Source organism: Blennius ocellaris, assembly GCF_963422515.1.
Source record: "Blennius ocellaris genome assembly, chromosome: 2".
Classification (NCBI taxonomy): Eukaryota; Metazoa; Chordata; class Actinopteri; order Blenniiformes; family Blenniidae; genus Blennius; species Blennius ocellaris.
The window spans coordinates 18,611,503-18,624,972 of record NC_137651.1 but is presented as its reverse complement, the minus strand read 5'-3'; the positions used below and the strand labels follow the sequence as shown (position 1 = coordinate 18,624,972).

Here is a 13,470-nt window from a genome sequence, read left to right as displayed (position 1 = left end):
GTATACGTTTGGACCCTACAGTGTAACGTGTTTGCTGCCTGTCAGATTTCCCTGGAGTGTCAAGCATCTTCATCCTGAGTGCAAGCAGCTGTCACCTCTTTCTGTCATGTGCATGTTGCGAGGACAACCGTCCTGCTCCGTCTCCTGAATTTGGAGGATTGTGTACATTTCTTTTATGGCTCAGTTCCTGCTTTAGGGGGCTCACACAGATCACATGACCCACAGAGAAAGCAAGCAAGCAAGCACAAGGCATTACTCATTCCCTGCTATTAGTGTGTGTGTGTGTGTGCGTGTGTGTGTGTGTGTGGGTGCATTGATCCAAGCCGGCCTGTAAATGTTTTTGTATTGAATTGAAGGGGTAAGGCTGCAAATCAAAGCCTGAAAGGTGGTGAATTATTGAAGAGTGGGAGGCATGTCACTGTGTATTTGTACTTGTTTCTCTGTAGTACATCCAAAGTTTCGTTTCATTTGTCCCGTCTTCTTCATATGACATGCATTTTGATGTGATGTGTCCGAATCTGTGAGAGTTTGAATAAATTATTCCCCAAAATAAAAAGCAAGTGCTTGTTTCCATGTGAGCACTGGGGGGGGTTGAGTGTGAAGCTATCAAAGCAAAAAGCATGCACGTACACGTGCGTGCCCAGGAAAAACATACACAATCTTATTGGGTGGCCATTTTTATATTTGGATCTGACACTGTTGCACTTCTCGTTAAAATAAAATTGTGGATGAGTAATGACTTTCTTCAGTGTGACTTTGCTCCATTGTCTGCATCATGTAGTTCACGTTCAGCCACGTGGTCTCTACTTTACTCTCCCTGTCACCAACACTCCAGTTAATAGATGGCTTTTCTCCACACTCCAGTTTCTCTCACTTATCTGTGCCAGCCGGCGATCTGTTTTGATATAGTTTTTGTCTTTTTTACATGTGTTGTGCCTGGAATGCGGTTTAATTTTAGTAGTAGTGGCAAATTTTCATTGTTTATGCATTTCATTTCGATTTTGGGGTCGGCACCCTCGGGCATGGGTGCCAGCAATGGCATGTCCCATCATAATCACTGGCACATTGGCCTCTCAGTGTGCATATTGTATAAAATCTGCGGTGATCCTGGCAAATCCCTTCTAAATGACCTCCGCTCACACGCATTTAAAGGATTTTCATTTCTTATGAAAGAAAGGAACTTTACCAAGTCCCATGAGAAAAGTTTGTGTCAGAATATATCAACTTCACTCAACGTTTAAAAGGCTGCAGACCCCTGGTTTTTAATATTTTCAAGGGAAAATAGAAAACTTTCATTGCATTTTTGGGGGGTATGTTTTCACAATAATGGTCGTCAGAGCCACTGAAAACTGAACTATTTCAAAACGGCTTTGGTGGAACACTGTTAACGTGCATGTGCACCACAGAACAGTAGATCAACAATAACAACGCTGGCGGCCTCCAGAGTGTCATGACTCCCAGTCCGTATCGTCCTGGGACTGGGTCGTTTCATAGTTGAGACACCCGTTGCAATTCAGCTTTGTTGTCTGTCCATACGAATGTCCATTGACTCACCATTGTTGATGTTTATAGCGTATTGTTCCCTATTACTGATTAAACTCAATGAGGGACTTTCTTTTCTCAGCAGGTAGATGTAAGAGAGAGAGTGTGTGTGTGTGTGTGTGTGTGGTGCTGCACTGGGCCAGTATGGAGTGTGTGTTTGTCAGAAGATGGGTGTCAAGCTCTGCTGTGGTGTTCCTTCACACCCTGGCCTTGTCATGGACAGGTAAGACACTTTAGAATGACAAAAATACTAAACTGTTCCTTTTCCCAATTTTCGAAATGTTTTACGCTGTCATGTTTTGGTTGTCTAATTCTCGCTTTTCATTTGTATCCTCGTATCCTATAGGTGCGATTGACAATGACCCCAAAATAGACGGCCAGCACCACGCAGCACTAACCTTGCAGGAGAACATGACACACAGGTTCAGCTGCCAGTCAGACAGCTGGGATCCTCACACTCCTCCCTTGCTGACCTGGTACCTGAACGGAGAGCAGCAAATGGAGCCGACCCTGAAGCGAGGGCGTCTGGCGATGACCACACAGAGAGGTTCCAGCATCAAGAGACCGGGGACCAATCAGAACAGCACCTTCTCTCTGCGGGCCAGAAAGTGGGACAGGGAGCTGGTGTGTGTCGCGTCGAACCCCAGCACAGGCGAAAGCTACAACGCCACGGTCACACTCAATGTCCAGTGTGAGTGCTTGCAAAATGGCTCCAAGTCACTGTGATGCAGAAGGAACGTCTCGGTGCAGAACCACAACATAGATTGAAACATTTCATATTAGAGATGCAAGTTTTGCAGTCGTGTGGCAACTTTCTTTTTGGCTTTTGTGTGTTTGTGTTGCAGCTATTGCATTTGTGTTCTGGGTTTGTGATTCGGTTCCAGTTTTTGCATTTGTATGGCAACTTTTTTTATCTGCCCGTTTGAATTTGTGGTACAGCTTTTATATTGAACTTTTTTTATTGAGCTTTTGGTTGAAGCTTTTCTATTTGTGTTAGTGTTTTTGCATTTTGTTTTCAGGTTTTGTATTTGAGTTTGTGTTCAGGTTTTCATACTTGTGTTGCAGCTTTTACATTCATATATGAAGTTTTATAGTTTGGTTGCGGCTTCAAAATTTGTATTTTGTATTTGTGTTGCACCTTTTGTGTTTTCACTTAGCATTTGTGTTGTAGATTCTGTGTTTGCAATGTGACTTCTGCATTTTATTGACCATGCAGGGCCACCATAATCACATGGACACATCTATTTTCATTCAGTTCAATTTGAGTTGCTCTCCCCCGCTGTGTCCCAGTCCAGCCAGAAATCCTCAGGGTGAACGCTCAATACAGTGAAACCTCAGACCCGGGCCTCTCACTGGTCCTCTTTGCCTTGATACGTTCCAACCCACCTGCCACCATCAACTTTGTGGACCAGTCCGGCCATTTGGTGACCAACACCACTGACTTCCTCATCCTGGACAACCGAAGCTACCCCTGGCTGACCAATCACACTCTGAAGGTCACACTCAACAGCCTATCAGGGAATATCTCATTAAACGCCAGCAACAGCGTGGGAACAGCACAGAGTAACCTCACACTGGCTGGTGAGTGATAAAAGACAAGTGACTCTTCAAGAGTCAAGTCAAGAAGCATGCACTTTGTCTTTTCTAAAATAGCTTCCATTCTCGAAAGTCGCATTGCCCAATAAATGTCACATTATACAAAATTAAATCTTCAGCTCATTGTTACTATTCCATCCAGAAATGATCAGTCTGGGAGTTTGACCCAGAAATGTCTCTCAGAAACCAAAAACCACATCAGAGTTGGCATAACCGGTGTTGAACTGGTTCCATCCACAATCAGAGAGACATCATAGACATTCGACCTCTATGGGAGATCTGCCAAGGAAAAGCCTTTGCTATCTGAGAGGAATATCTAGGATGTTGTGAAGTGATTGATTAAAAAAACAAAAAAACGTGTCCGCCGGTCTACATGATCAGAAAAGATACAAAAAATAACAGAGTAACCAACTGATTTTAAAAACCAAAGCGGAAGTACTCCAGCTTCCCATTGCTTTCAAAATGTCAGGTTTCTTGGGATTGCAGTTTCCATTCTTTCTTCTTCTCCTCCAGTTGGTTTCAGTGTGCAGAATAAACTCGTCGGCATCTCTGAATGCCACAATAAACAGATTACATACTGTATTTGTTGTGTATTTCAAAAAACAAAGGATTGCAATGCACGAACCAAGTTGTAAATGACGTGTAACTTTACCTTCCTCCTGCCTCTCCAGAGTTCCTGCAATCCCGTGTGGAAGTCCCCATGCTGGGAATAGTGACCGGGGGAGCCATGGCCTTCATGGCCCTCCTCATTCTCAGTCTGATAGTTCTCTGCCTAATGCAAAAAAACAAGAGCAAGTCCATCGGTGAGTGTGCTCCAGTAAACAATGGAAACATCAGCTGGGAAAACCTGTGGCTGACGTGTGCACTGTTGTTATAGTATGTCCTCCAGCGCGCTCACGCCCTTCCTCTCATTCTGTTACAGACGAGCCTGTGGAGATCCTGATGGCCAAGAAGAGGTAAATAATACAACCAGACTGATGTCATTGGACGTTAGAAAGGAAGTGAAGCAAGCCAACAGGGGGGATGGATTCCAGTCAGTCAGAAATATTAATGACAGCTATACTTATAAAGCTCCAGTTAAAAGACAAAACAAAACAAAACAAAAAAAAACCCCAATCACGTTCCTTAATGTTTGTATATTAAGTGACACGAAAACCTCTCCTGCATCCAGCATATCATTTTACCATATCTCTCGCCTCATAAATGCCACCTGGGCACATTACCAGATTGATAGGAAAGCACTGATGAAAGCATTTTTCTGCTCTTATGAATACTTTAAGTCCATCCTGCAGATCGATATCTGCTCCACGTCTCATCCAAAGTCTGATATCACTCCTTGTTGCCCACACAGTGACTCAACCTGTCTGAAACCAGAGAAAGCTGATAAGACGCACATCCCCAGAGAGAACATGTCCCTGCCGTCCAACATGCAACTCCACGACCTCAGCACTCTGAGAAAAGGTAAAGAACTGTCCTCTGTTTGACAAACGCACATCTGTTGGATGTCAAACACAGCACACGGATGGTGTGTGTGCATATTCACAAATGTTTAGTAATGTAAACCAGAAATGGAAAAAGTACTGGAGAATCTTTTTTTTGTTTGTTTAGGTTTTTAAAATCTCAGTTGGGTTATTTTATCTCTCAAGTTAATAACCACTTCATACGTGCTTCATGTCTAATTTTAGATGTTTTGGCATGTCTTCTTGGAAATTGTGTCTCTTTGCGGCCCTTTGTGGCCCTTTGTATACAATATTCTGGATTGTTGACGTTGCAGTTTTATGTCTTATATCGAATTTGGTTTCTTTCTAATGGATCTCATGTCAATATGAGGCTCCAGCTAACAACTGATTACCTTAGCTTAGCTTACCATAACCTGCTCCGTGAAAAGAAACATTGGGGAATTTAATTTAAAAATGTGTATTTTTCTCGAACTATCCCTCGTGGATCTTTGTCAGCATGTCTTTGACTTCTCCATGTTTCTTGCTTCTGAAAGCTCGTGAGGCCGCGCAGCAGAACAGTGTGGGAGAGAAGAAGAAAGAGGAAGAGGAGGAGGAAGATCTGTCTTTAGCCTACGCCGCCAGAGGTCAGGCAAGCAATACCGTGAAGTTATACTGTGATATCGCAGCCCCCACCTCCCTACAATATTTATACGTACATTGCATTTACTCCTCCCCACCGACGTTTCCCAGGTTTTGCCAGATATCCGATGGTGGGCTACATCTACAAGGTGAACAGCACAAGCAGCGAAGAGATCTGGCTCTGACCAACCTCCACGTATAGTAGTTTTGTAGTCGAGACCGAGAATAGAGCATCCCAAGACCCGAGACTTTGAGGGGCAGAGACCAAGTCAAAATCAAGACCTTGAAAGTGTGCTTTTGAGACCGCTCTGCAATACTAACGTATAGTGTACGTGCATGCGCAACCCATTCAGACAGCGCAGAGATGAAACTCCAAAGTCTGCCACCTCTGACTTAAATGAACTGGAGGGTTGATCCTCTGCTTTCACCCGAATCATCGACATGAACTGCAGGTCTGCAAACCTCTGGATGTGTCCTCGTCGTGTGTGTGCTTGGGTAATTCCACCGCTTGTCTTGTCTCAACAATGAAAAAGTACAACCCCCTCCTAAATACATAAAAAAAAAAAAAAATGTTCCTAATCAGTATGCTTTGACATGATTCCCTGTAACATTCTCCTCCCTGTTGGAATGCATTTAACTGCTCTTTGTTAACACAAGAATGTTACTCTGACCTTTGACATTATGATCAATAATAATCAGAATAAGAAAGTGTATAATTATAGAGCAATATGTGGGTATGGACATGCAACATGTCAAGTACTGTATATTTGTATGCATATGTATATGTGTATAAAAGAGGATGTCTAATAAAGATGATATTCAGCGGGCACACTGTGCTCTGTGGGTTCATTTGGCCCTCACCAGGGGGCGCTCTGATATGGAAATAGATCCCATGAAGGTTTTTGAGGAAGGATAATGAAGGAGTGTGTGTATGTGGCTGTGTATGGCAGTAGAGAAGATATTAGATGCGAGGAGAAGCCAGGTGTTCGCTCTGGGTCACAGGTTGTTGTGGCTTTGCTGCAAACAGGAAGCCATGGTGTATTGTGGGAACCATCTTCTTCGCTCTGTTCTTTCTCACCCCTCTTTGTAGTACGTCGACAAACGCATCATTTCAGCTCAGTGGTGGAAGACACTTCATTTTAAGAGTCGAGAGAAAAAACAAAAGCAGAAAGAAGAGCGACATTTCTGTATTGTAAACACTCATTATCACCAGTGCCAATACTGGAGCGATACTCAAAAGCTTAATTTAAAAGTGAATTCAACAAGGGTTATTCTTTTTCCATGTATTTCAGAGACAGCATATCTTCTTGTGTTCTATAAATAGAAGAGTAACTTTGTGAAATGATGAAAAGATCAACAACTGTTGTGGATTCATTACAATCGACTGCTCTTATTTTTTATCTTCTCTTATTTTGCATTCCACAATTATTATTTAAGTTTAAATAACATCATCAATATTCCCAAAGTTTGTTTTAGTAGAGTCTAAAGAAAAGTAATTGTTAAATTTTTGTTTTAATATTTGAAGATTAAAAAAAAAAAAAGGCATGTTAAGTGTAAGGTTGAAAATGATTGAAATTGTATAGCTGAAGTGATCCAGAGAGACTTTGAATCTTACTTGCATGAACTTTCTGTTCTTTCACCTCGTTCATCACGTGTAAGACCGTTCACTTCCACTTTGTGACATTGGCAGAATTCATACAGTCCGAAAGTCATCAACTCCATCCCTGAAAACAAGTCCTCTATGTATAGTTGTGCTCTCTCTCGTCTCTAAGATATACCTTGACTTCCTCGAGTCCAGACAATACCTTCCATCTCCTCTCCAGAATTTCTTCAGGGATCTTTTATAAGGAGACTCTTTCTTAAATCTGACTAATTTCATATAGCATATATTCATATTTCAGTATTAATCAACGTATGTTTGTTCATACTTTCGGATTTCCTGATGTTTCACGTTTCGAGTGATTTATGTTCTCATCATATCAATTTATATTTCATTTGTTGATTAGTTCTAAGTTAAGTCTCATCTCATCTGGATTTGTTTCATGCTTTTTTAAAATATTTTTGCCAATGATTTTGATGTTTAAGTTTATTTTGTGTCCCCATGTCTATCGTGTGTTTTCTGCTACTGACTTCAACCTCTTGTCTCATTCGTGACGCTTCCGAGTCATGATTGCTGTTGGTTATACCTCATCTCCTTCCCTACTCCCTTCTTCACACATACCATACTTTACGGATTCTAAGTTGCATCTGAGTGTTACTGACGTCATACAAAATATGCATTATAAAGTGGGAGAAAAAAAATGTAAGTCACAATAATTAATAAAAACTGTGATTTTTAATTACAAATGTGTTTATTGAACATCAGAGTAAAGCTGAATAACGACGGCCAAGTGTATTTGTACAACAAGACAAGACAAGTACAACAAGTGTGCAATCAAGACTCCAGTCACATTTCAAGTGAAAACACATCGTTTTCGTTTCAGAAAAAGTTGTGGGTTTACGCAGCAACATTTTTAAAATGATGTCTGTTTACATTGAAATGGCAGAAAAGCTGAAAACGATGTAGTTTTAATATTGGGCCAAGAGTTGGCACCGTTGGGGTTTTTATTTTTTTGTGATTGAAACCACGCACACATGCACAGACGACAATACGCTACAAAACATTAACAACAGCGAGTCCATGGACACGACACAAATTATTTGGATTATTATTACGGGTGACTCTCTACTATAGAACTACAAGTTCCAGGAGAATATTGACTGGGGAGTCATGACGCTCTGGTAGTATGTCCGTGCTGCACATGTGCAGCAGCAGCGTGTCAGAAAAGTTGTGTTTTGGTTCATTTATATGGTCGACGAATTTTTGAAAAGTTTCACCTTCTGAAGTGTTTTCAAAAACATGTTTTCAGTGACTCGGACCACCGTTGATAAACGGACACCCTAAACGCAATAAAAGTTTTGCGTTTTCACTTGAAAACAGTGTTGTGTGAACGGGTCCTAATTTCATCCATCCATCTTTACTTCTTATCATTATATCTTATACATTTTTGTGGCACTGTAGCAGCACTTCATTGTCAAAGAGTGCAATCTGGAGGTCTCTGATGAGATGTTCCTATATACGTCAACATGTATTCGTCACTTCTTAATATAAGTTGCATGACGAGACAAAACAACTAAAAAAGGTGTGACTTGTATATAATACAATACAAGTACTGTATGTGTTCCTTGCTGTCCATGTTGGTCTGTCTGTATACGCAGGATCGGATTTAGTTTAAATTCAGTGGTAGTGTCTGTGTTCCTTCCTTTCTGCACCCTGAAAAGTAGGTCTCTATAAGTTTTAACGCTTTTAACACATATTTTGCTTTAAATGTCTTTAATTTTCAAAATCCTATGACTATGGCTCCTATGGCTTTGATAGCAGCACTAATTCCTGATTTGAAATCTTTGAAGATGCTGATCAAAGCTGCAGTTTGTTAATGTATTAGAACAAGGCAAACTTAAACCACGCAGTCCTCCAAATGCACAAATCAACAAAGCCTTTCCAAGACAGAAAAGGGACCAATCACACTCACTTCCTCGTCTCACACAGACACCGAGTCAGACTGAAGCGTCTCGGCTGAGAAGGAACTGGATGATTTGAGACGCCCTTCATTTCAAGGTCAGGTTTTGGTTAAACTCTTTGACATTTTTGATTGTTTTTATTAATGCTGTGTAAGGTCAGCCATAGCACTGCTTTTTTTTTTAAACCATTCTTTTTCATATTATTACTCTAAAGGTTGTCGTTCAACCTCAGTTCATTGTGAGACGTGTAAAATGGTCGCTAAAAAACAAAGATGGCGTCCAGTCCAGCTCAGGTTGTTTCTTTGTCTTTAGCAGAGCTTGAAGGTTCAGACGCGATGGAGTTACTGTTATTTTTGCACGCTTGTGTCATGCTGCTCTGGACACAGACAGGTAAGAACTCTGAAATCAAAAGTCTCGTTGCGTTGACTCAGTTTTAAAAAAAAATTATCACCAAAAGTCATATTAAAATTTACAATGAAGTAAATATTTTTCTTTCTAAATTTCTCCCACAGCATTTGTAAGCTGTAATGCAGGTAAGCACAGGATATGAAAATGATTTGAAGCAGCAGTTCAGTGCTGAGTTTAAATGCTTGTTTTTGCCTAAACAGAAAACCTCATAAAGGTGGACGAGTTGCATGATGCAATTAAGCTGATTTGCCCCAACAACTATAATTTCACATCATCGAAGACGGACACTCTGACACTGAAGTACAAAGACTCCAACTCTGGCGAGTACCAGTGTGAGAAAGAAGCAGAGGCGAGCATATCAATCTATGTGAAGTTTCGCAGTAAGTCCTGCAGGAAAAAACAACATTTTGTCATGGTGGGGGTAGTTCATGTGTCTGCAACGCTCACGCAACGCTTGTGTTTCCAGCTTGTGACAACTGCATCGAGATGGACACGGCTTCCATCGCAGGCATGGCCATCGGCGATGTGGTGGCCACCTTTGTGGTCGGGGTCGCTGTCTATCTGTTCGCCTCTGTGATCCGCAGTGGTCCGGTCCCATCCAGCCACAAAAGTAATGACTATCTGTCGATTTAAAAAACATTTTATTCTCGCTCGTACAGCCTTAAACGAACTGTGAGATGAACCTGTAGACCCCAAAATACTTGAGCATTGTACATAATGTATAAGGCAAATGTATTTTTCAATCTATTAATGCTACAATCAGCGCATAATTGAACTCTGGGTTAATTAAATCACATCAAATCCACCAGATTTACAATCAGCAGGTTTGAAAGAAAATGTCAAAATTGACAAAAACCTTATGTATTTATAAGTAGGTCTGCAAACTTTGGATTTCAGCTTCAAGAGAATTAACCATTGGTTTTTTTGGGGTGTGGATTACATGAGCACACACACACACACACACACACACACACACACACACACACACACACACACACACACACACACACACACACACACACCAGGCATTCATTACCTTATTTATTCAGAACTTTAGTATATTTTTCAAGTAGTTTAACTATCTATCTATATGTCTTGTTCTTCAGAGTCCGACAGGCAGCTTCCCAGCCCAAGAGGAGCCTCAAATGATCCCTACCAGGTGAGTTGACATGTCGATGACCTTCCAGCAACCACAGGTGATCGTCACATCTCCAAATTCACCAAATAAGAATGATGTTTTCCTTCCTTTCTCACCTCTCACAGGCTTTGAGATTCAATTCCCCCAAAGATGAGTATGACAAGCTCAACAGAAAAAGATAATGGACACAAGGCATTTTTTTCCATCCATCTCCATCTCTCGTCAAAATCTTTTGTCATCGTGTTTGTCAGATGCTCTGATGACACCGTGAAGTTCTTCCTCTGTTGCTTTACAGTGTAACCTCACTGTTTTAGCTCCAGTCTTATTTTTTCAATAGTTTGGCCGCCATCAAAGTTCTGTTGCAAAGTATAAAATATTGTAGCATGTGATTGTGTTCTTCTTGACTGCCTGTGTGGGGTTAAGAAGCTTGGAAATGGTAGGGGGCAGGGGGCAGGGGGCAGGGGTGACAAGCATGTCCATGAGATTGAGTTTTGGTGTAGTTTCAATATACATCAGATTCACACAAACATTTTGGGATTCATTCAAATACAAAAAAACCCCACAATCAATATTTGTGTTGTCTGTGCCAGCTGGCTTCTTCTGAATAATTCATTGGACTTTTGGCAAAACACACATTGACGTTACTACATACCTGCTGATCATAGCTAATATGTGAAAAAGTCCTTCAGTGTTGCTTACCAAGGTTAAGTGGAAAAGGGTCTTCATGTACAAGTTAATTTCATGCTACAACATGGTCCTCTATGTAGAACCACCACTGTTACAGAGAACCATGCTCATGTTAGATCACCACACGTTACAGAAAAGTCACTAAAATGTACAAATAATTGTGAAGAGATTTACTCAGTAAAACACATTGTAAATGCAAAATAATTGGTTTAAATATAAATGTTACAAATACATTCCAACAGATGTATTTCATTATATTTTTGTGAAAGAAGTTTATTTTGTGTGTGCACCAGGCGCGCACATATGTGAATCATACATACATGTAATAATTTTTTGTGAAAAGACGCATTTTGATACATTATTCTTATTCTTATTATTCTTATTCTTATTATTATTACAAAACATTTCTTTTAATCTGCATCTCCACTTCTTATCGTTAATTGTACCCAGTATTTGTCACATGTATTATAACATTTTGTCTTTCTTTGCATCAGCATTTATACTTTTACTGTTCCCATTTTTTTAGACACTTTTCAAAAGCCTTGTTTTGAGCCTCGTGCGAAAACATTTCATTCTTGCATGTACTGAATGACAATAAAGCTATATCTATCTGTCTATCTATCTACATCAATCTATCAGTTGTTGCTTTTCATCACTATTGCTGGTCTACGACTGCCATAAAATTCAGCGAGTATGATGTGTATTTTCCATCTGGAAGTAAGTTAGAGTGGGACGTATTTCACTAAATGGTTAATGTTTTTGGATTCCCCGCATCCAAGTAATATAACCTTGTAATATGTGATGATATTTAAAATCTGGTGGAAAAGAATCTGGAAAGATGGAGGTTTTAAATTGAGGGAAAAAGATTGAAAGTCAATAGGGACATAGTGGATATATTAGGTAAAGAGTTGTGTTACATACCACAGTGACCTATGTTTATGGGTGTGTCACAATAGTGTGACTTATAACTGTCATTACTGTTTGTAGGCAAAAGCCTGCGCTCCCGAGGAATGCTGGGTAATGTGTTCTGTTAATAAAGCCAGTGTTCTAAAGGCACACAGTCGCGGCTCTCCTGATTCAAACACAATATGTTGGAGATGGAGCTGTCAGACTGAGGGAGAAGAGGAAGACTTCAGAAAATATTTATGGTTGTAGAAGCACATGAAGATGTTCGGTGTAACACGGCATGAAGCAGAGGATTGGCTGTGGTGGAGGCATTTAGAGGACATCAGAATTAGAAAAGGTGGGAAAAGTATCATTTTTAATTAAGTATAATCTCAACAAACACCAACTTTCAATAGTAATCACTTTTATTAACTGGTTTTCACGATTATTATTGTAACCATCAGCAAAGCTCTGATATACAGTGGACCTTGAAGCTCCTACATTTTGTTGAGAACAGTGTCAGTGATAAAAAAAAACAATTCCACAAACTGGATTAGATTATCTCAGAATATAGCAACTTGCTTTTTCCATAAAGGTTTTCTGCATAATTTAGGCAACATGTTATTCCTGGCTTTGTGCCTAATTTGTCTTGTCTTATTTGTAGCCCAATTTCAAAGTGAAACCATGGGTTTGTGCGTTCTCTATGGCTTACATGATTTATTTTTCTTAGTTCTCTTTTCTGTAATATACACATTAGCTGCAGGATGCTTTGGAGTTATTTCCCCAGACCTTCTGTGCAATAATTAGATTAAATTAAGATCGGTGAAGAGTACAGTGCGCAAGGATTTTAAATCCAGTATAAAAGTCAATTTCCATCTTCACTCTCATATGAAGTGTGGTTTCCAGTATATTCTATGGTTTATGATCATTCTAACAAATGTATTGTCTTATTCTCTTTCAGGGTGTGCATTGCTGTGTACATGTCTTGTGATTACAGCTTGTTGTCTTTTAACAATACTTTGTATTAATCTGTTTCTGCCAAATCTCAATTTGTGATCGTATCCAAAATCTGCTGCAGATTCTCCCCCAGAGTAAGAGACAATAGTGTCGTTTGCAAACAATTGATTTAAAAAACAATTTCATATTTAATGACTAATACTTGCAGATATAAATCAAATGTTTCTGTTGGGACTGTATTTTTGCAATATTGACATTTGGGAACGTTTAAAGCAGTGGCTTTTCTTAGTTTTTGGGGGTGGTCAGGACGGAAAGTTTTCTAAAAGCAGCTAATTAAATGTAAACGTGGGGTTAGGGTTAGGGATTTGCTCAAGCAAATGTGTGATTCCGTCTGTTGCACAAACAATACAAATAAAGGAGGATCCAGAGGGACAGAGGGCGCAGGGTATCAGACCGTTTTAAAACAAGGGTAAGGATTGTTGGAGGCTAGAATAGTAACAAAGAAGCTGAGCGGGAGAGGAAGAGAAGCTGAGTGATTTCTGAGGAGGCCTCCCTGTCAAGTAATCTAATAGTTTCGACTCTTTGATCGCTGCTCGTCTTCCTCTTCGGTTCCACGCT

General features: G+C 40.2%; 2 protein-coding genes across 2 annotated transcripts; both read left to right on the top strand.

Annotated features, from left to right (window-relative positions):
- Window positions 1–1,672: 1,672 nt before the first annotated feature.
- On the top strand, window positions 1,673–5,401 carry tmem25 (transmembrane protein 25; the record flags this gene model as incomplete). Its single annotated transcript, XM_080513690.1, has 8 exons — window positions 1,673–1,765; window positions 1,889–2,233; window positions 2,833–3,123; window positions 3,810–3,941; window positions 4,061–4,094; window positions 4,490–4,599; window positions 5,132–5,221; window positions 5,328–5,401. Exons 1-8 carry the CDS (start codon window positions 1,687–1,689, stop codon window positions 5,399–5,401), a joined length of 1,155 nt encoding a protein of 384 aa, XP_080369816.1. The 5' UTR covers window positions 1,673–1,686.
- Window positions 5,402–9,145: 3,744 nt separating this feature from the next.
- Window positions 9,146–10,572, top strand: LOC308140605 (uncharacterized protein; the record flags this gene model as incomplete). The annotated part of the gene is made up of 5 exons (XM_080510449.1): window positions 9,146–9,167; window positions 9,386–9,565; window positions 9,652–9,795; window positions 10,292–10,344; window positions 10,449–10,572. The coding sequence occupies 5 exons, from the start codon at window positions 9,146–9,148 to the stop codon at window positions 10,503–10,505; spliced, it is 456 nt and encodes a 151-aa protein (XP_080366575.1). The 3' UTR covers window positions 10,506–10,572.
- Window positions 10,573–13,470: the final 2,898 nt, after the last annotated feature.